This window comes from Entelurus aequoreus, linkage group LG28, assembly GCF_033978785.1.
Source record: "Entelurus aequoreus isolate RoL-2023_Sb linkage group LG28, RoL_Eaeq_v1.1, whole genome shotgun sequence".
Taxonomy (NCBI): domain Eukaryota; kingdom Metazoa; phylum Chordata; class Actinopteri; order Syngnathiformes; family Syngnathidae; genus Entelurus; species Entelurus aequoreus.
In genome coordinates, this window is record NC_084758.1 from 34,649,854 (window position 1) to 34,671,648 (window position 21,795).

The 21,795-nt window shown below is 54.6% G+C and overlaps 1 protein-coding gene across 2 annotated transcripts in view; it reads right to left on the reverse strand.

Moving 5' to 3' along the window:
• Positions 1-463: 463 nt before the first annotated feature.
• Positions 464-21,795, reverse strand: part of slc44a1b (solute carrier family 44 member 1b) — a 28,461-nt gene continuing 7,129 nt past the window's right edge. The window contains exons 5-16 of one of the 2 annotated variants that reach the window (XM_062039965.1): positions 19,279-19,372; positions 17,396-17,565; positions 17,238-17,327; positions 17,024-17,178; positions 16,775-16,961; positions 16,332-16,500; positions 16,112-16,268; positions 4,054-4,137; positions 3,850-3,987; positions 3,558-3,794; positions 2,989-3,087; positions 464-1,375 (exon numbers count right to left, since the gene is read on the reverse strand). In XM_062039965.1, the coding sequence (XP_061895949.1) occupies positions 1,352-1,375; positions 2,989-3,087; positions 3,558-3,794; positions 3,850-3,987; positions 4,054-4,137; positions 16,112-16,268; positions 16,332-16,500; positions 16,775-16,961; positions 17,024-17,178; positions 17,238-17,327; positions 17,396-17,565; positions 19,279-19,372 (1,604 nt within the window). In that variant the 3' untranslated portion in view covers positions 464-1,351. Of the gene's footprint in view, positions 1,376-2,528; positions 3,088-3,557; positions 3,795-3,849; positions 3,988-4,053; positions 4,138-16,111; positions 16,269-16,331; positions 16,501-16,774; positions 16,962-17,023; positions 17,179-17,237; positions 17,328-17,395; positions 17,566-19,278; positions 19,373-21,795 lie in introns of both variants that reach the window. The other variant, XM_062039964.1, reaches the window with a different exon arrangement.

The following is a 21,795-nucleotide window of genomic DNA, read 5'->3' on the forward strand; positions in this document are numbered from 1 at the left end:
CAAAGACATGCACCTGGGGATATGCCCCTCCCACCTCCAAAGACATGCACCTGGGGATATGCCCCTCCCACCTCCAAAGACATGCACCTGGGAATAGGCCCCTCCCACCTTCAAAGACACCCACCTGGGAATAGGCCCCTCCTAACCCCAAAGACATGCACCTGGGGATAGGCCCCTCCCACCTCCAAAGACACCCACCTGGGAATAGGCCCCTCCCACCTTCAAAGACACCCACCTGGGAATAGGCCCCTCCTAACCCCAAAGACATGCACCTGGGGATAGGCCCCTCCCACCTCCAAAGACATGCACCTGGGAATAGGCCCCTCCCACCATGGGTTGAGATTGGAAGATGTGGTGGTTTGTGAGCCCTTTGAGTCATGTGATTAAGGGATTGATTGATTGATAAAAACAGAAGTTTTCCCGATTCAATGCATGGAAGACATTTCAAGACACAATTGTTGATATCATTTTTATTTCACTATTTTCTTAGAAAAACAAATATACATAAGAAAGGATAAATATAAAAAAAAATCCAGGAACAGAAGAAAAGTCAAAGGTTACAAAGTTGAGTTTTTACTGCAGAGAAAAGCCAAACACTGGCGTGCGGTCACATGACAGCACCGAGTCACGTGACTTACAAAGTGAAGAAGAAGCCAGGTCATGCAACTACGCCCGTCTAGCTAACTCAATCCACTTGATTGGATGTGACCCCGCCCCCTTCGCTGCCATTGGCTGATTCTTGGAAGGATGTGACCCCGCCCCCTTTGCTGATTCTTGGGACTTGCCCTGACTGAGCCAACCCTTCTCCTTGTGTGTGTGAGCCAATCAGCAGTTAGTATCTGATCACATGACCCCGGTCCGTCTGGGAGGGAAGTCACACGGAGAGGGCGGCGCCGAGGGCTGAGCATCATGGGTAGTGTGGAGTGCGTGGAACCCGCCTCCAAGATCCGGCTTCCTGTCTTGAGACCTCAACGCCTCACGCCAGGAAGACTTTTGTTTTATTGCAGGGAGCTCCGCCCACACCCAGAGACCGCCGTAGGACCTCAGCGGTCATGTGACCTCAGGGGGCGACCGAGTGAAGGTGTCACTCAGGACAGGAGGGTCGACCAATGAGAGAAGAGATGTCGTCATCAGAGGTCACGAAGCGTCCTCGTCTCAAAAGGTCGAGAAGAAAACATGTTTCCTGTCCCAAACTGCGCCGTGCTTCCATATAAAGTGCTTGGTTACGTGGTTATTCTTATTAAAATATTGTTTTCCTGGAGTGAAAACACAGTAAACATGTTACACGTTGGTAAAAATAAACTTCTGGAATGTCTTTTCTTGTCTAACAAGTCCCAATGTGGCCCTTCTGTCAAGCTGAGCTGCTCCCAGGAGCCTGCAACAGGAGAGCAGGGTTAGTGACCACTCACAGGTGCATCATGGGAAGAGTCATGTGACCTACATAGCACAACCACAGAGGACGGCCTACTGCCGTGGTAGCAAAGATGGCGCCCTGTGGCCACGCCAGGGGCTTTGGAGCAAGCATCCTCTCTCCGATGGGTCAGACGCCTCCACGTGACTACAGGGCGCCATCTTTGCTACAGGGCGCCATCTTTGCTACAGGGCGCCATATTTGCTACAGGGCGTCACCTTTGCTACAGGGCGCCACCTTTGCTACAGGGCGCCACCTTTACTACAGGGCGCCACCTTTGCTACAGGGCGCCATCTTTGCTACAGGGTGCCATCTTTGCTACAGGGCGCCATCTTTGCTACAGGGCGCCATCTTTGCTACAGGGCGCCACCTTTGCTACAGGGCGCCATCTTTGCTACAGGGTGCCACCTTTGCTACAGGGTGCCATCTTTGCTACAGGGCGCCACCTTTGCTACAGGGTGCCACCTTTGCTACAGGGTGCCATCTTTGCTACAGGGCGCCATCTTTGCTACAGGGCGCCACCTTTGCTACAGGGCGCCATCTTTGCTACAGGGCGCCACCTTTGCTACAGGGCGCCACCTTTGCTACAGGGCGCCATCTTTGCTACAGGGCGCCATCTTTGCTACAGGGCGCCATCTTTGCTACAGGGCGCCACCTTTGCTACAGGGCACCATCTTTCCTACAGGGCGCCATCTTTGCTACAGGGCGCCATCTTTGCTACAGGGCGCTGTCACGCCAAAAACCTTCCCTCCCCCATTTCCTTCCGTGGTCATGTTTCCTCTTACGTCATTGACAGCGATCGATAGCACTTCGGCTTTGACTGCCCGTCGCTGGAAGGATACTTCGTCTTTGACAGCTGCTGGAATCTGAAGAAATCGATTATTTATTTTTTTTTGTACAGGCGCGAAACAGGACAGTCGCGTGTAGGTTAAGGACCCCCCGCAACTTTGTGATTTTATTGGACGCAGCCCCGGAAGTAAATGGGGGAGGGAAGGTTTTTGTAGAGGGAAGAAATTGTGCGTGACAGCGCCATCTTTGCTACAGGGCGCCATCTTTGCTACCAGCTTAGAAAGCCAGTTGGCCAAACTGTGTCTCTAACTTCAGCTAGGTGTCGTACCGTGTGGTCACTGTGTCGCACGACCACTCGTTAAAGCACAGCGGTGACGTGTAAAGCAAACAGGAAGTGATGATGATGACGATGATGATGAAGATGACAAGTTAGCATGTAGCTGTTAGCGTGTCCGCTTCACATCCACAAGGAAGTCTGTTAGCGTCCCGCCATTAGCGCACAGCATGCTTTGTGGTTAGCAGGCGGTCGCGCTCTTGCGGGCGTTGTCGGCGGGCTGCGTGGGAGGGGCGGAGCTTGGCGTGTGCAGCAGGCTGACAAACAGGAAGAGGGTGGAGGTGGGCAGGTAGACGCAGAGGAAGAGGACCACGTCCTCGCTGAGGCAGAGCGCCAAGTCGCCGTGCTCCATTAGTGCCCAGTCCACCAACACCCCCACCAGCAGGTAGTACACCTGGAACTCCTGAAGGTCCTCCCACTCGCCATTGACCACGCCTCCGCCGCCGTCACTCACCATGGGCTTCATCTCGGCGCCCTCCGAGGGCGTGGCCTTCACTCTGCTGCGCCCGCGGCCGGCCACGCGCTCCAGACGCCGGCTGCTCTCCACAAACTCCTGCGGGGGAGAGAGAGACGTCATTGCGGGCGGCGTGTGTTAGAACAATTATGTATATAGTATATCATCACACTAACTTTAGTATGCTTAAAGTCCGTTGCTTTAGTTATTAGCTATTGTGCTCAAGTTAGACTTTTCTCATCTGTGCAAGGACAAAAACTTCTTGTCTGAGGGGTGGCCTCAGCCGTAGATGTTATCTTTGTTTTAGCCCGCTAACAGCCAAGGACCTCAACGAAGATAAGATGACAACACGCAGACGAAGCGGGGACAAGACCCCCAGCAACTCCTGAATAAATAGAGGGACGCAGGAGCTGAACTTTAGAGCGTAGGGGCGAGACTGTGACTAAGTGTGCAGCTCCATGCGTTCTCCTCATGAGCTAAATTGAACTCTGTCCCTGTATGGTTCCTTGCTTCTTGTCTGATTAATAGATGTCATCAGTGTTTGAACCTGACACGTGCGGCGGCTTTACCATCAGAGCCTTGTCCATGAAGAACTCCTTGCCCGGCGTGCCGTCGTTGTACTTGGTGTCGATGGCGAAACACAGGAAGAGCACGTCCACCACCATCTCGAAGACGGACAGGAAGCAGTGCGCCGCCAGGAAGGCGAAGAGGCAGACGATGACCAGCGGCAGCAGCCACTCGGCGTAATCTCGCCGGGCGTTGAGCAGCAGCACGCCGGCGAACGCCGTCGTCGTGACGATGAGTATCTGCCAGAGGACAATGGCGGTCGGTGTCCGGGAGCTCCATGGTGGACGCACTCACCTTCCCCAGGAAGAGCACCAGGTCTCCGATGGCGTTGACGGTGGCGACTCGCAGGGCGTTCTCCACCAGGAGCACAAAAGCGTCTCGCGCCGACGTGCAGAAGCTGGTGCTGTTGATGGCGGTGGCGGCGTACGCGTTCTGCCCCGCGGACAGGAAGTGAGTGGTCAGCAAATGAGTGAGAGTGAAAGTGAAAGTGAAAGTCACCTGGTTGAGATAGTTGAGGCACTTCTCCAAACACCACAAGCAGCAGATGCAGGACTTCAGCACGCAGCGAGCGCAGGCGTTCTCCTGAAACACACCCAGGTCAGCTGACTGCAACCCTCGCCCCGTTCCATCACGCTACCTTGCCCTTAGCTGACTGCAACCCTCGCCCCGTTCCATCACGCTACCTTGCCCTTAGCTGACTGCAACCCTCGCCCCGTTCCATCACGCTAACCTTGCCCTTAGCTGACTGCAACCCTCGCCCCGTTCCATCACGCTACCTTGCCCTTAGCTGACTGCAACCCTCGCCCCGTTCCATCACGCTACCTTGCCCTTAGCTGACTGCAACCCTCGCCCCGTTCCATCACGCTACCTTGCCCTTAGCTGACTGCAACCCTCGCCCCGTTCCATCACGCTACCTTGCCCTTAGCTGACTGCAACCCTCGCCCCGTTCCATCACGCTACCTTGCCCTTAGCTGACTGCAACCCTCGCCCCGTTCCATCACGCTACCTTGCCCTTAGCTGACTGCAACCCTCGCCCCGTTCCATCACGCTACCTTGCTCTTAGCTGACTGCAACCCTCGCCCCGTTCCATCACGCTACCTTGCCCTTAGCTGACTGCAACCCTCGCCCCGTTCCATCACGCTACCTTGCCCTTAGCTGACTGCAACCCTCGCCCCGTTCCATCACGCTACCTTGCCCTTAGATGACTGCAACCCTCGCCCCGTTCCATCACGCCACCTTGCCCTTAGCTGACTGCAACCCTCGCCCCGTTCCATTACGCCACCTTGCCCTTAGCTGACTGCAACCCTCGCCCCGTTCCATCACGCCACCTTGCCCTTAGCTGACTGCAACCCTCGCCCCGTCCATCACGCCACCTTGCCCTTAGCTGACTGCAACCCTCGCCCCGTTCCATCACGCCACCTTGCCCTTACCTGACTGCAACCCTCGCCCCGTTCCATCATGCCACCTTGCCCTTAGCTGACTGCAACCCTCGCCCCGTTCCATCACGCCACCTTGCCCTTAGCTGACTGCAACCCTCGCCCCGTTCCATCACGCCACCTTGCCCTTAGCTGACTGCAACCCTCGCCCCGTTCCATCACGCCACCTTGCCCTTAGCTGACTGCAACCCTCGCCCCGTTCCATCACGCCACCTTGCCCTTAGCTGACTGCAACCTCGCCCCGTTCCATCACGCCACCTTGCCTTAGCTGACTGCAACCCTCGCCCCGTTCCATCACGCCACCTTGCCCTTAGCTGACTGCAACCCTCGCCCCGTTCCATCACGCCACCTTGCCCTTAGCTGACTGCAACCCTCGCCCCGTTCCATCACGCCACCTTACTCTTAGCTGACTGCAACCCTCGCCCGTTCCATCACGCCACCTTGCCCTTAGCTGACTGCAACCCTCGCCCCGTTCCATCACGCCACCTTGCCCTTAGCTGACTGCAACCCTCGCCCCGTTCCATCACGCCACCTTGCCCTTAGCTGACTGCAACCCTCGCCCCGTTCCATCACGCCACCTTGCCCTTAGCTGACTGCAACCCTCGCCCCGTTCCATCACGCCACCTTGCCCTTAGCTGACTGCAACCCTCGCCCCGTTCCATCACGCCACTTGCCCTTAGCTGACTGCAACCCTCGCCCCGTTCCATCACGCCACCTTGCCCTTAGCTGACTGCAACCCTCGCCCCGTTCCATCACGCCACCTTGCCCTTAGCTGACTGCAACCCTCGCCCCGTTCCATCACGCTACCTTGCCCTTAGCTGACTGCAACCCCTCGCCCCGTTCCATCACGCACCTTGCCCTTAGCTGACTGCAACCCTCGCCCCCGTTCCATCACGCCACCTTGCCCCTTAGCTGACTGCAACCCTCGCCCCGTTCCATCACGCCAACCTTGCCCTTAGCTGACTGCAACCCTCGCCCCGTTCCATCACGCCACCTTGCCCTTAGCTGACTGCAACCCTCGCCCCGTTCCATCACGCCACCTTGCCCTTAGCTGACTGCAACCCTCGCCCCGTTCCATCACGCCACCTTACCCTTAGCTGACTGCAACCCTCGCCCCGTTCCATCACGCCACCTTGCCCTTAGCTGACTGCAACCCTCGCCCCGTTCCATCACGCCACCTTGCCCTTAGCTGACTGCAACCCTCGCCCCGTTCCATCACGCCACCTTGCCCTTAGCTGACTGCAACCCTCGCCCCGTTCCATCACGCCACCTTGCCCTTAGCTGACTGCAACCCTCGCCCCGTTCCATCACGCCACCTTGCCCTTAGCTGACTGCAACCCTCGCCCCGTTCCATCACGCCACCTTGCCCTTAGCTGACTGCAACCCTCGCCCCGTTCCATCACGCCACCTTGCCCTTAGCTGACTGCAACCCTCGCCCCGTTCCATCACGCCACCTTGCCCTTAGCTGACTGCAACCCTCGCCCCGTTCCATCACGCTACCTTGCCCTTAGCTGACTGCAACCCTCGCCCCGTTCCATCACGCCACCTTGCCCTTAGCTGACTGCAACCCTCGCCCCGTTCCATCACGCCACCTTGCCCTTAGCTGACTGCAACCCTCGCCCCGTTCCATCACGCCACCTTGCCCTTAGCTGACTGCAACCCTCGCCCCGTTCCATCACGCCACCTTGCCCTTATCTGACTGCAACCCTCGCCCCGTTCCATCACGCCACCTTGCCCTTAGCTGACTGCAACCCTCGCCCCGTTCCATCACGCCACCTTGCCCTTAGCTGACTGCAACCCTCGCCCCGTTCCATCACGCCACCTTGCCCTTAGCTGACTGCAACCCTCGCCCCGTTCCATCACGCAACCTTGCCCTTAGCTGACTGCAACCCTCGCCCCGTTCCATCACGCTACCTTGCCCTTAGCTGACTGCAACCCTCGCCCCGTTCCATCACGCTACCTTGCCCTTAGCTGACTGCAACCCTCGCCCCGTTCCATCACGCCACCTTGCCCTTAGCTGACTGCAACCCTCGCCCCGTTCCATCACGCTACCTTGCCCTTAGCTGACTGCAACCCTCGCCCCGTTCCATCACGCTACCTTGCCCTTAGCTGACTGCAACCCTCGCCCCGTTCCATCGCGCCACCTTGCCCTTAGCTGACTGCAACCCTCGCCCCGTTCCATCGCGCTACCTTGCCCTTAGCTGACTGCAACCCTCGCCCCGTTCCATCGCGCCACCTTGCCCTTAGCTGACTGCAACCCTCGCCCCGTTCCATCGCGCCACCTTGCCCTTAGCTGACTGCAACCCTCGCCCCGTTCCATCGCGCCACCTTGCCCTTAGCTGACTGCAACCCTCGCCCCGTTCCATCACGCCACCTTGCCCTTAGCTGACTGCAACCCTCGCCCCGTTCCATCACGCTACCTTGCCCTTAGCTGACTGCAACCCTCGCCCCGTTCCATCACGCTACCTTGCCCTTAGCTGACTGCAACCCTCGCCCCGTTCCATCACGCTACCTTGCCCTTAGCTGACTACAACCCTCGCCCCGTTCCATCACGCCACGACTGCAACCCTCGCCCCGTTCCATCACGCTACCTTGCCCTTAGCTGACTGCAACCCTCGCCCCGTTCCATCACGCCACCTTGCCCTTAGCTGACTGCAACCCTCGCCCCGTTCCATCACGCTACCTTGCCCTTAGCTGACTGCAACCCTCGCCCCGTTCCATCACGCTACCTTGCCCTTAGCTGACTGCAACCCTCGCCCCGTTCCATCACGCTACCTTGCCCTTAGCTGACTGCAACCCTCGCCCCGTTCCATCACGCTACCTTGCCCTTAGCTGACTGCAACCCTCGCCCCGTTCCATCACGCCACCTTGCCCTTAGCTGACTGCAACCCTCGCCCCGTTCCATCACGCTACCTTGCCCTTAGCTGGCTACAACCCTCGCCCCGTTCCATCACGCTACCTTGCCCTTAGCTGACTGCAACCCTCGCCCCGTTCCATCACGCTACCTTGCCCTTAGCTGACTGCAACCCTCGCCCCGTTCCATCACGCTACCTTGCCCTTAGCTGACTGCAACCCTCGCCCCGTTCCATCACGCTACCTTGCCCTTAGCTGACTGCAACCCTCGCCCCGTTCCATCACGCCACCTTGCCCTTAGCTGACTGCAACCCTCGCCCCGTTCCATCACGCTACCTTGCCCTTAGCTGACTGCAACCCTCGCCCCGTTCCATCACGCCACCTTGCCCTTAGCTGACTGCAACCCTCGCCCCGTTCCATCACGCTACCTTGCCCTTAGCTGACTACAACCCTCGCCCCGTTCCATCACGCTACCTTGCCTTAGCTGACTCCAACCCTCGCCCCGTTCCATCACGCTACCTCGCCCTTAGCTGACTACAACCCTCGCCCCGTTCCATCACGCTACCTTACCCTTAGCTGACTGCAACCCTCGCCCCGTTCCATCACGCCACCTTGCCCTTAGCTGACTGCAACCCTCGCCCCGTTCCATCACGCCACCTTGCCCTTAGCTGACTGCAACCCTCGCCCCGTTCCATCACGCCACCTTGCCCTTAGCTGACTGCAACCCTCGCCCCGTTCCATCACGCCACCTTGCCCTTAGCTGACTGCAACCCTCGCCCCGTTCCATCACGCCACCTTGCCCTTAGCTGACTGCAACCCTCGCCCCGTTCCATCACGCCACCTTGCCCTTAGCTGACTGCAACCCTCGCCCCGTTCCATCACGCCACCTTGCCCTTAGCTGACTGCAACCCTCGCCCCGTTCCATCACGCCACCTTGCCCTTAGCTGACTACAACCCTCGCCCCGTTCCATCACGCTACCTTGCCCTTAGCTGACTGCAACCCTCGCCCCGTTCCATCACGCCACCTTGCCCTTAGCTGACTGCAACCCTCGCCCCGTTCCATCACGCCACCTTGCCCTTAGCTGACTGCAACCCTCGCCCCGTTCCATCACGCCACCTTGCCCTTAGCTGACTGCAACCCTCGCCCCGTTCCATCACGCCACCTTGCCCTTAGCTGACTGCAACCCTCGCCCCGTTCCATCACGCAACCTTGCCCTTAGCTGACTGCAACCCTCGCCCCGTTCCATCACGCTACCTTTGCCCTTAGCTGACTGCAACCCTCGCCCCGTTCCATCACGCTACCTTGCCCTTAGCTGACTGCAACCCTCGCCCCGTTCCATCACGCCACCTTGCCCTTAGCTGACTGCAACCCTCGCCCCGTTCCATCACGCTACCTTGCCCTTAGCTGACTGCAACCCTCGCCCCGTTCCATCACGCTACCTTGCCCTTAGCTGACTGCAACCCTCGCCCCGTTCCATCGCGCCACCTTGCCCTTAGCTGACTGCAACCCTCGCCCCGTTCCATCGCGCCACCTTGCCCTTAGCTGACTGCAACCCTCGCCCCGTTCCATCGCGCCACCTTGCCCTTAGCTGACTGCAACCCTCGCCCCGTTCCATCGCGCCACCTTGCCCTTAGCTGACTGCAACCCTCGCCCCGTTCCATCGCGCCACCTTGCCCTTAGCTGACTGCAACCCTCGCCCCGTTCCATCGCGCCACCTTGCCCTTAGCTGACTGCAACCCTCGCCCCGTTCCATCGCGCCACCTTGCCCTTAGCTGACTGCAACCCTCGCCCCGTTCCATCACGCCACCTTGCCCTTAGCTGACTACAACCCTCGCCCCGTTCCATCACGCCACGACTGCAACCCTCGCCCCGTTCCATCACGCTACCTTGCCCTTAGCTGACTGCAACCCTCGCCCCGTTCCATCACGCCACCTTGCCCTTAGCTGACTGCAACCCTCGCCCCGTTCCATCACGCTACCTTGCCCTTAGCTGACTGCAACCCTCGCCCCGTTCCATCACGCTACCTTGCCCTTAGCTGACTGCAACCCTCGCCCCGTTCCATCACGCTACCTTGCCCTTAGCTGACTGCAACCCTCGCCCCGTTCCATCACGCTACCTTGCCCTTAGCTGACTGCAACCCTCGCCCCGTTCCATCACGCCACCTTGCCCTTAGCTGACTGCAACCCTCGCCCCGTTCCATCACGCTACCTTGCCCTTAGCTGGCTACAACCCTCGCCCCGTTCCATCACGCTACCTTGCCCTTAGCTGACTGCAACCCTCGCCCCGTTCCATCACGCTACCTTGCCCTTAGCTGACTGCAACCCTCGCCCCGTTCCATCACGCTACCTTGCCCTTAGCTGACTGCAACCCTCGCCCCGTTCCATCACGCTACCTTGCCCTTAGCTGACTGCAACCCTCGCCCCGTTCCATCACGCCACCTTGCCCTTAGCTGACTGCAACCCTCGCCCCGTTCCATCACGCTACCTTGCCCTTAGCTGACTGCAACCCTCGCCCCGTTCCATCACGCCACCTTGCCCTTAGCTGACTGCAACCCTCGCCCCGTTCCATCACGCTACCTTGCCCTTAGCTGACTACAACCCTCGCCCCGTTCCATCACGCTACCTTGCCCTTAGCTGACTCCAACCCTCGCCCCGTTCCATCACGCCACCTTGCCCTTAGCTGACTGCAACCCTCGCCCCGTTCCATCACGCTACCTTGCCCTTAGCTGACTACAACCCTCGCCCCGTTCCATCACGCTACCTTGCCCTTAGCTGACTGCAACCCTCGCCCCGTTCCATCACGCCACCTTGCCCTTAGCTGACTGCAACCCTCGCCCCGTTCCATCACGCTAACCTTGCCCTTAGCTGACTGCAACCCTCGCCCCGTTCCATCACGCCACCTTGCCCTTAGCTGACTGCAACCCTCGCCCCGTTCCATCACGCCACCTTGCCCTTAGCTGACTACAACCCTCGCCCCGTTCCATCACGCTACCTTGCCCTTAGCTGACTCCAACCCTCGCCCCGTTCCATCACGCCACCTTGCCCTTAGCTGACTGCAACCCTCGCCCCGTTCCATCACGCCACCTTGCCCTTAGCTGACTGCAACCCTCGCCCCGTTCCATCACGCCACCTTGCCCTTAGCTGACTGCAACCCTCGCCCCGTTCCATCACGCTACCTTGCCCTTAGCTGACTACAACCCTCGCCCCGTTCCATCACGCTACCTTGCCCTTAGCTGACTGCAACCCTCGCCCCGTTCCATCACGCCACCTTGCCCTTAGCTGACTGCAACCCTCGCCCCGTTCCATCACGCCACCTTGCCCTTAGCTGACTACAACCCTCGCCCCGTTCCATCACGCTACCTTGCCCTTAGCTGACTCCAACCCTCGCCCCGTTCCATCACGCCACCTTGCCCTTAGCTGACTGCAACCCTCGCCCCGTTCCATCACGCCACCTTGCCCTTAGCTGACTGCAACCCTCGCCCCGTTCCATCACGCTACCTTGCCCTTAGCTGACTGCAACCCTCGCCCCGTTCCATCACGCTACCTTGCCCTTAGCTGACTACAACCCTCGCCCCGTTCCATCACGCTACCTTGCCCTTAGCTGACTCCAACCCTCGCCCCGTTCCATCACGCCACCTTGCCCTTAGCTGACTGCAACCCTCGCCCCGTTCCATCACGCTACCTTGCCCTTAGCTGACTGCAACCCTCGCCCCGTTCCATCACGCCACCTTGCCCTTAGCTGACTGCAACCCTCGCCCCGTTCCATCACGCTACCTTGCCCTTAGCTGACTACAACCCTCGCCCTGTTCATCACGCTACCTTGCCCTTAGCTGACTCCAACCCTCGCCCCGTTCCATCACGCCACCTTGCCCTTAGCTGACTGCAACCCTCGCCCCGTTCCATCACGCCACCTTGCCCTTAGCTGACTGCAACCCTCGCCCCGTTCCATCACGCTACCTTGCCCTTAGCTGACTGCAACCCTCGCCCCGTTCCATCACGCTACCTTGCCCTTAGCTGACTACAACCCTCGCCCCGTTCCATCACGCTACCTTGCCCTTAGCTGACTCCAACCCTCGCCCCGTTCCATCACGCCACCTTGCCCTTAGCTGACTGCAACCCTCGCCCCGTTCCATCACGCTACCTTGCCCTTAGCTGACTCCAACCCTCGCCCCGTTCCATCACGCTACCTTGCCCTTAGCTGACTGCAACCCTCGCCCCGTTCCATCACGCCACCTTGCCCTTAGCTGACTGCAACCCTCGCCCCGTTCCATCACGCTACCTTGCCCTTAGCTGACTGCAACCCTCGCCCCGTTCCATCACGCTACCTTGCCCTTAGCTGACTGCAACCCTCGCCCCGTTCCATCACGCTACCTTGCCCTTAGCTGACTGCAAACCCTCGCCCCGTTCCATCACGCTACCTTGCCCTTAGCTGACTGCAACCCTCGCCCCGTTCCATCACGCCACCTTGCCCTTAGCTGACTGCAACCCTCGCCCCGTTCCATCACGCTACCTTGCCCTTAGCTGACTACAACCCTCGCCCCGTTCCATCACGCTACCTTGCCCTTAGCTGACTCCAACCCTCGCCCCGTTCCATCACGCTACCTCGCCCTTAGCTGACTACAACCCTCGCCCCGTTCCATCACGCTACCTTACCCTTAGCTGACTGCAACCCTCGCCCCGTTCCATCACGCCACCTTGCCCTTAGCTGACTGCAACCCTCGCCCCGTTCCATCACGCCACCTTGCCCTTAGCTGACTGCAACCCTCGCCCCGTTCCATCACGCCACCTTGCCCTTAGCTGACTGCAACCCTCGCCCCGTTCCATCACGCCACCTTGCCCTTAGCTGACTGCAACCCTCGCCCCGTTCCATCACGCCACCTTGCCTTAGCTGACTGCAACCCTCGCCCCGTTCCATCCAACCCTCGCCCCGTTCCATCACGCCACCTTGCCCTTAGCTGACTGCAACTGCAACCCTCGCCCCGTTCCATCACGCCACCTTGCCCTTAGCTGACTGCAACCCTCGCCCGTTCCATCACGCCACCTTGCCCTTAGCTGACTGCAACCCTCGCCCCGTTCCATCACGCCACCTTGCCCTTAGCTGACTGCAACCCTCGCCCCGTTCCATCACGCCACCTTGCCCTTAGCTGACTGCAACTGCAACCCTCGCCCCGTTCCATCACGCCACCTTGCCCTTAGCTGACTGCAACCCTCGCCCCGTTCCATCACGCCACCTTGCCCTTAGCTGACTGCAACCCTCGCCCCGTTCCATCACGCCACCTTGCCCTTAGCTGACTGCAACCCTCGCCCCGTTCCATCACGCCACCTTGCCCTTAGCTGACTGCAACCCTCGCCCCGTTCCATCACGCCACCTTGCCCTTAGCTGACTGCAACCCTCGCCCCGTTCCATCACGCTACCTTGCCTTTAGCTGACTGCAACCCTCGCCCCGTTCCATCACGCTACCTTGCCCTTAGCTGACTGCAACCCTCGCCCCGTTCCATCACGCTACCTTGCCTTTAGCTGACTGCAACCCTCGCCCCGTTCCATCACGCTACCTTGCCTTTAGCTGACTGCAACCCTCGCCCCGTTCCATCACGCTACCTTGCCCTTAGCTGACTGCAACCCTCGCCCCGTTCCATCACGCCACCTTGCCCTTAGCTGACTGCAACCCTCGCCCCGTTCCATCACGCCACCTTGCCCTTAGCTGACTGCAACCCTCGCCCCGTTCCATCACGCTACCTTGCCCTTAGCTGACTGCAACCCTCGCCCCGTTCCATCACGCCACCTTGCCCTTAGCTGACTGCAACCCTCGCCCCGTTCCATCACGCTACCTTGCCCTTAGCTGACTGCAACCCTCGCCCCGTTCCATCACGCTACCTTGCCCTTAGCTGACTGCAACCCTTGCCCCGTTCCATCACGCCACCTTGCCCTTAGCTGACTGCAACCCTCGCCCCGTTCCATCACGCTACCTTGCCCTTAGCTGACTGCAACCCTCGCCCCGTTCCATCACGCTACCTTGCCCTTAGCTGACTGCAACCCTCGCCCCGTTCCATCACGCTACCTTGCCCTTAGCTGACTGCAACCCTTGCCCCGTTCCATCACGCCACCTTGCCCTTAGCTGACTGCAACCCTCGCCCCGTTCCATCACGCTACCTTGCCCTTAGCTGACTGCAACCCTCGCCCCGTTCCATCACGCTACCTTGCCCTTAGCTGACTGCAACCCTCGCCCCGTTCCATCACGCTACCTTGCCCTTAGCTGACTGCAACCCTCGCCCCGTTCCATCACGCTACCTTGCCCTTAGCTGACTGCAACCCTCGCCCCGTTCCATCACGCTACCTTGCCCTTAGCTGACTGCAACCCTCGCCCCGTTCCATCACGCTACCTTGCCCTTAGCTGACTGCAACCCTCGCCCCGTTCCATCACGCCACCTTGCCCTTAGCTGACTGCAACCCTCGCCCCGTTCCATCACGCTACCTTGCCCTTAGCTGACTGCAACCCTCGCCCCGTTCCATCACGCCACCTTGCCCTTAGCTGACTGCAACCCTCGCCCCGTTCCATCACGCTACCTTGCCCTTAGCTGACTGCAACCCTCGCCCCGTTCCATCACGCTACCTTGCCCTTAGCTGACTGCAACCCTCGCCCCGTTCCATCACGCTACCTTGCCCTTAGCTGACTGCAACCCTCGCCCCGTTCCATCACGCCACCTTGCCCTTAGCTGACTGCAACCCTCGCCCCGTTCCATCACGCCACCTTGCCCTTAGCTGACTGCAACCCTCGCCCCGTTCCATCACGCTACCTTGCCTTTAGCTGACTGCAACCCTCGCCCCGTTCCATCACGCTACCTTGCCCTTAGCTGACTGCAACCCTCGCCCCGTTCCATCACGCTACCTTGCCTTTAGCTGACTGCAACCCTCGCCCCGTTCCATCACGCTACCTTGCCTTTAGCTGACTGCAACCCTCGCCCCGTTCCATCACGCTACCTTGCCCTTAGCTGACTGCAACCCTCGCCCCGTTCCATCACGCCACCTTGCCCTTAGCTGACTGCAACCCTCGCCCCGTTCCATCACGCCACCTTGCCCTTAGCTGACTGCAACCCTCGCCCCGTTCCATCACGCTACCTTGCCCTTAGCTGACTGCAACCCTCGCCCCGTTCCATCACGCCACCTTGCCCTTAGCTGACTGCAACCCTCGCCCCGTTCCATCACGCTACCTTGCCCTTAGCTGACTGCAACCCTCGCCCCGTTCCATCACGCTACCTTGCCCTTAGCTGACTGCAACCCTCGCCCCGTTCCATCACGCCACCTTGCCCTTAGCTGACTGCAACCCTCGCCCCGTTCCATCACGCTACCTTGCCCTTAGCTGACTGCAACCCTCGCCCCGTTCCATCACGCTACCTTGCCCTTAGCTGACTGCAACCCTCGCCCCGTTCCATCACGCTACCTTGCCCTTAGCTGACTGCAACCCTTGCCCCGTTCCATCACGCCACCTTGCCCTTAGCTGACTGCAACCCTCGCCCCGTTCCATCACGCTACCTTGCCCTTAGCTGACTGCAACTCTCGCCCCGTTCCATCACGCTACCTTGCCCTTAGCTGACTGCAACCCTCGCCCCGTTCCATCACGCCACCTTGCCCTTAGCTGACTGCAACCCTCGCCCCGTTCCATCACGCCACCTTGCCCTTAGCTGACTGCAACCCTCGCCCCGTTCCATCACGCTACCTTGCCCTTAGCTGACTGCAACCCTCGCCCCGTTCCATCACGCTACCTTGCCCTTAGCTGACTGCAACCCTTGCCCCGTTCCATCACGCCACCTTGCCCTTAGCTGACTGCAACCCTCGCCCCGTTCCATCACGCTACCTTGCCCTTAGCTGACTGCAACCCTCGCCCCGTTCCATCACGCTACCTTGCCCTTAGCTGACTGCAACCCTCGCCCCGTTCCATCACGCCACCTTGCCCTTAGCTGACTGCAACCCTCGCCCCGTTCCATCACGCTACCTTGCCCTTAGCTGACTGCAACCCTCGCCCCGTTCCATCACGCCACCTTGCCCTTAGCTGACTGCAACCCTCGCCCCGTTCCATCACGCTACCTTGCCCTTAGCTGACTGCAACCCTCGCCCCGTTCCATCACGCTACCTTGCCCTTAGCTGACTGCAACCCTTGCCCCGTTCCATCACGCCACCTTGCCCTTAGCTGACTGCAACCCTCGCCCCGTTCCATCACGCTACCTCGCCCTTAGCTGACTGCAACCCTCGCCCCGTTCCATCACGCTACCTTGCCCTTCAGCTGCCTGCTGACGTAGATGAGCATCAGTCGAGGGACCTTCACCAGCGTGATGATGAAGGAGCCTTTGGCCACCGTGCCCACGTGGTACCTGAGCAGCCTCAGAGCCGCGCGCACGATGGGCCACGCAGGAAGTCGCTTCTTGTCCCTGCGGAGACCACACCTGGCCGTCAGCACACCTGCATGCGCTCGTACCTGCGCCTGGACGCACCTGGTGAAGTAGTAGGTGACCACCGCCCCCGCCACCGTCATCTGCTGGCACGCCAGGATGAACTCTGTGATCCACACCAGACCCACAGCGTGGTACCAGGTCAGGTACTCCAGAGGCCCCGTCAGACGGAACTCCGTCAAGCCCGTCTCCTCGTTGAGGACCGGCTCTCCTGCACATGTCAAACACCACATCAGCAGCAACTCCTACAGTCACGTTGCCATGGAGACAACTCTCCCAGCCAATCAGATCACAACTTGTGACCTCAATGGCGGAACTGAAAATAATTATTTTATAATAACAAATTAGCATGCTAATATTAGCATTTCAGTTGAATTGGCCCATTCTGGTTTGCAGGGAGTGCGGTCATCTAATTTGCATAATTGGCCATGCCGCATGGAGGCAGAGCAGGATAAGGGACAGGAGGTCGGCGGGTAGCGACGCACCGCTAGTTCCCAGGAAGAGCAGGACCAGGACCCAGTAGAGCCAGAAGATGAGCAGCAGCAGGAAGGTGATGAAGGGCTGGAGGGTGAGGAGCGGCAGGTGGATGAAGACTTTTCCCGCCACGTGGAACAGAGCGATGGCCAACGCCACTCGCTTCCTCATGAAGAGCATCAGCAGCAGCAAGATGACCTGCAACCTCAACGTTTGTCAGGACTTCAGAATAAAAGCACCGGCTGTTTACTGGGACCTACGGTGAAGACGCTGGCGGCGATGGCGTAGACCAGCAGCGTCTGGTTCCCGTCTGGCCTCGACTCCGACTCCTCCTCCTCCTCCGTCACCTTTGTGTGGGTGTCGTTGCCGTGGAGACGGTGGTCCACGTAGAACCACCACAGCACGCCAGTACCGCCTGAGACGGGATGACATTTCACGCTCTTGTTTTGAAGACAAGGTAGTAAGTGAGCTCACCTAGAGAAGCCAGGACCGCCAAGGACGTGAGGATCCAGACCAGGACGGCCGAGATGTAGCGAATGATCACCATGAGGATCATGGACAGCACTGAGACCAAGAAAATGGCGGGTCAAGCTCTGGCATTTTCACAATAAGAGCGCCTCGTCCTAACTCACCGAGCGCCAGAAGGCAAAGTCCCACGATGACTTCTTTACTGGCCGCCACGCCGGCGATGACTCGGTGCAGGAAGGAGTCGTCGCTGACGAAGGTGACCACGGCCTGGGCGAACTTGGTGTAACACGCCAAGTCCAGCGGCGTGCAGCGGTTGAAGAGCGGCAGAGGCTTGCTGCGGGGGGGACACCAAAGTTTAGAGCCGGGACCACACCAAAGTTTAGAGGCGGGACAGAGCAAAGTTTAGAGGTGGGACAGAGCAAAATTTAGAGGCGGGACAAACAAAGTTTAGAGGTGGGACACCCAAAGTTTAGAGGTGGGACAACAAAGTTTAGAGACAGGACAGAGCAAAGTTTACAGAGAGACAAACAAAGTTTAGAGAGGGACAACAAAGTTTAGAGAGGGACAAACAAAGTTTAGAGAGGGACAACAAAGTTTAGAAAGGGACAAACAAAGTTTAGAAGCGGGACAAACAAAGTTTGGAGAGGGACAAACAAACAAAGTTTAGAAAGGGACAAACAAACAAAGTTTAGAGAGGGACAAACAAAGTTTAGAGGCGGGACAAACAAAGTTTAGAGGCGGGACAGAGCAAAGTTTAGAGGTGGGACACCCAAAGTTTAGAGGCAGGACAGAGCAAAGTTTAGAGGCGGGACAAACAAAGTTTAGAGGTGGGACACCCAAAGTTTAGAGGTGGGACTACAAAGTTTAGAGACAGGACAGAGCAAAGTTTAGAGGCGGGACAAACAAAGTTTAGAGAGTGACAACAAAGTTTAGAGAGGGACAAACAAAGTTTAGAGAGGGACAACAAAGTTTAGAAAGGGACAAACAAAGTTTAGAAGCGGGACAAACAAAGTTTGGAGAGGGACAAACAAACAAAGTTTAGAAAGGGACAAACAAACAAAGTTTAGAGAGGGACAAACAAAGTTTAGAGGCGGGACAAACAAAGTTTAGAGGCGGGACAGAGCAAAGTTTAGAGGTGGGACACCCAAAGTTTAGAGGCAGGACAGAGCAAAGTTTAGAGGCGGGACAAACAAAGTTTAGAGAGGGACAAACAAAGTTTAGAGAGGGACAACAAAGTTTAGAAAGGGACAAACAAAGTTTAGAAGCGGGACAAACAAAGTTTGGAGAGGGACAAACAAACAAAGTTCAGAAAGGGACAAACAAACAAAGTTTAGAGAGGGACAAACAAAGTTTAGAGGCGGGACAAACAAAGTTTAGAGGCGGGACAGAGCAAAGTTTAGAGGTGGGACACCCAAAGTTTAGAGGCAGGACAGAGCAAAGTTTAGAGGCGGGACAAACAAAGTTTAGAGAGGGACAACAAAGTTTAGAAAGGGACAAACAAAGTTTAGAAGCGGGACAAACAAAGTTTGGAGAGGGACAAACAAACAAAGTTTAGAGAGGGACAAACAAAGTTTAGAGGCGGGACAGAGCAAAGTTTAGAGGTGGGACACCCAAAGTTTAGAGGCAGGACAGAGCAAAGTTTAGAGGCGGGACAAACAAAGTTTAGAGAGGGACAAACAAAGTTTAGAGAGAGACAAACAAAGTTTAGAGAGGGACAACAAAGTTTAGAAAGGGACAAACAAAGTTTAGAAGCGGGACAAACAAACAAAGTTTAGAGAGGGACAAACAAAGTTTAGTGGCAGGACAAACAAAGTTTAGAGGCGGGACAGAGCAAAGATTAGAGGTGGGACAAACAAAGTTTAGAGTTGGGACAAACAAAGTTTAGAGGCGAGACAAAAAGTTTAGAGAGGGACAAACAAAGTTTAGAGGCGAGACAAAAAGTTTAGAGAGGGACAAACAAAGTTTAGAGGCGGGACAAACAAAGCTTAGAGGCGGGACAAACAAAGTTTAGAGGTGGGACAAAGACCACCTGGGAGACTGGACTCACCTGGGTGGGACAGGGAGCTTGGGACACTTGGAGAACCTCTCGGGCACAGCGGGGTACTTGTGACCAGCTAGCTCGTACGAGCACAAATCCGAACCTGAAAGTCACCATGTAACAATGACAACGTTTGAAAGAGGGTGGAACACGTTTAAAATTCTCTGCCAAAGAAGTCTGGACCAATACCAAGTCAGTCGTTTTTTGGTGAGTCGAATGATGCGGACCCCTTTGTTACTGGATACTTTCTAACACTGCCTTGGAGACTTTGTATGTAATATCATTATTTTATGTTGACAAATGTCAAGGGTTATTACCTTGTGTGCTTAACTGTTGCGTAGCATGTTTACCTTTTGTAAATGATATCCATTTTCTACCGCTTGTCCCTTTTAGGGTGGTGGAGGTGGCTGGAGCCTATCCCAGCTGACAAGTCTTGTTGTATAAGACTTAAGTGAAACGGTGTGCTTATTGGAGGACATTTTGAATGACTTCATTTCATGTCCAGGATGAGTGGAATGTGTTGATGTTGGAATGATTGAAAAATGTGGGAATTGACCAACTTGGAAAAGTGTCCCATTCATTTCAATGGGAACTTCCTGGAAATTTGGGGAAAAAGGGGATTTTTTAGATAGTGATTAGGAGCATGAATGTCCTGATTGAGCTGAATTGGTTGGTGTTGGAATTATTTAAATTGGGCAAGGAATGTTGAATTAGTAACAGTTTTTAATTGAGTTTGAATATATCATGTACTGTATGTATTACATGTTATTATGAATGTTACTAGATACTACATATATACTTACATCATGTATATATTACATGTTATTATGAATGTTACTAGATACTACATATATACTTACATCATGTATATATTACATGTTATTATGAATGTTACTAGATACTACTATATACTTACATCATGTATATATTACATGTTATTATGAATGTTACTACATGACATATATACTTACATCATGTATATATTACATGTTATTATGATTGTTACTACATGACATATATACTTACATCATGTATATATTACATGTTATTATGAATGTTACTACATGACATATATACTTACATCATGTATATATTACATGTTATTATGAATGTTACTACATGACATATATACTTACATCATGTATACATTACATGTTATTATGAATGTTACTACATGACATATATACTTACATCATGTATATATTACATGTTATTATGAATGTTACTAGATACTACATATATACATTACATGTTATTATGAATGTTACTAGATACTACATATATACTTACATCATGTATATATTACATGTTATTATGAATGTAACTACATGACATATATACTTACATCATGTATGTATTACATGTTGTTATGAATGTTACTACATGACATATACTGTATACTTACATCATGTGTATATTACATGTTATTATGAATGTTACTACATGACATATATACTTAAATCATGTATATATTACATGTTATTATGAATGTTACTACATGACATATATACTTACATCATGTATATATTACATGTTATTATGAATGTTACTACATGACATACATACTTACATCATGTATATATTACATGTTATTATGAATGTTACTACATGACATATATACTTACATCATGTATATATTACATGTTATTATGAATGTTACTACATGACATATATACTTACATCATGTATATATTACATGTTATTATGAATGTAACTACATGACATACATACTTACATCATGTATATATTACATGTTATTATGAATGTTACTACATGACATATACTGTATACTTACATCATGTGTATATTACATGTTATTATGAATGTTACTACATGACATATATACTTAAATCATGTATATATTACATGTTATTATGAATGTTACTACATGACATATATACTTACATCATGTATATATTACATGTTATTATGAATGTTACTACATGACATACATACTTACATCATGTATATATTACATGTTATTATGAATGTTACTACATGACATATATACTTACATCATGTATATATTACATGTTATTATGAATGTTACTACATGACATATATACTTACATCATGTATATATTACATGTTATTATGAATGTTACTACATGACATATATACTTACATCATGTATATATTACATGTTATTATGAATGTTACTACATGACATATATACTTACATCATGTATATATTACATGTTATTATGAATGTTACTACATGACATATACTTACATCATGTATACATTACATGTTATTATGAATGTTACTACATGACATATATACTTACATCATGTATATATTACATGTTATTATGAATGTTACTACATGACATATATACTTGCATCATGTATATATTACATGTTATTATGAATGTTACTACATGACATATATACTTACATCATGTATATATTACATGTTATTATGAATGTTACTACATGACATATATACTTACATCATGTATATATTACATGTTATTATGAATGTTACTACATGACATATATACTTACATCATGTATATATTACAT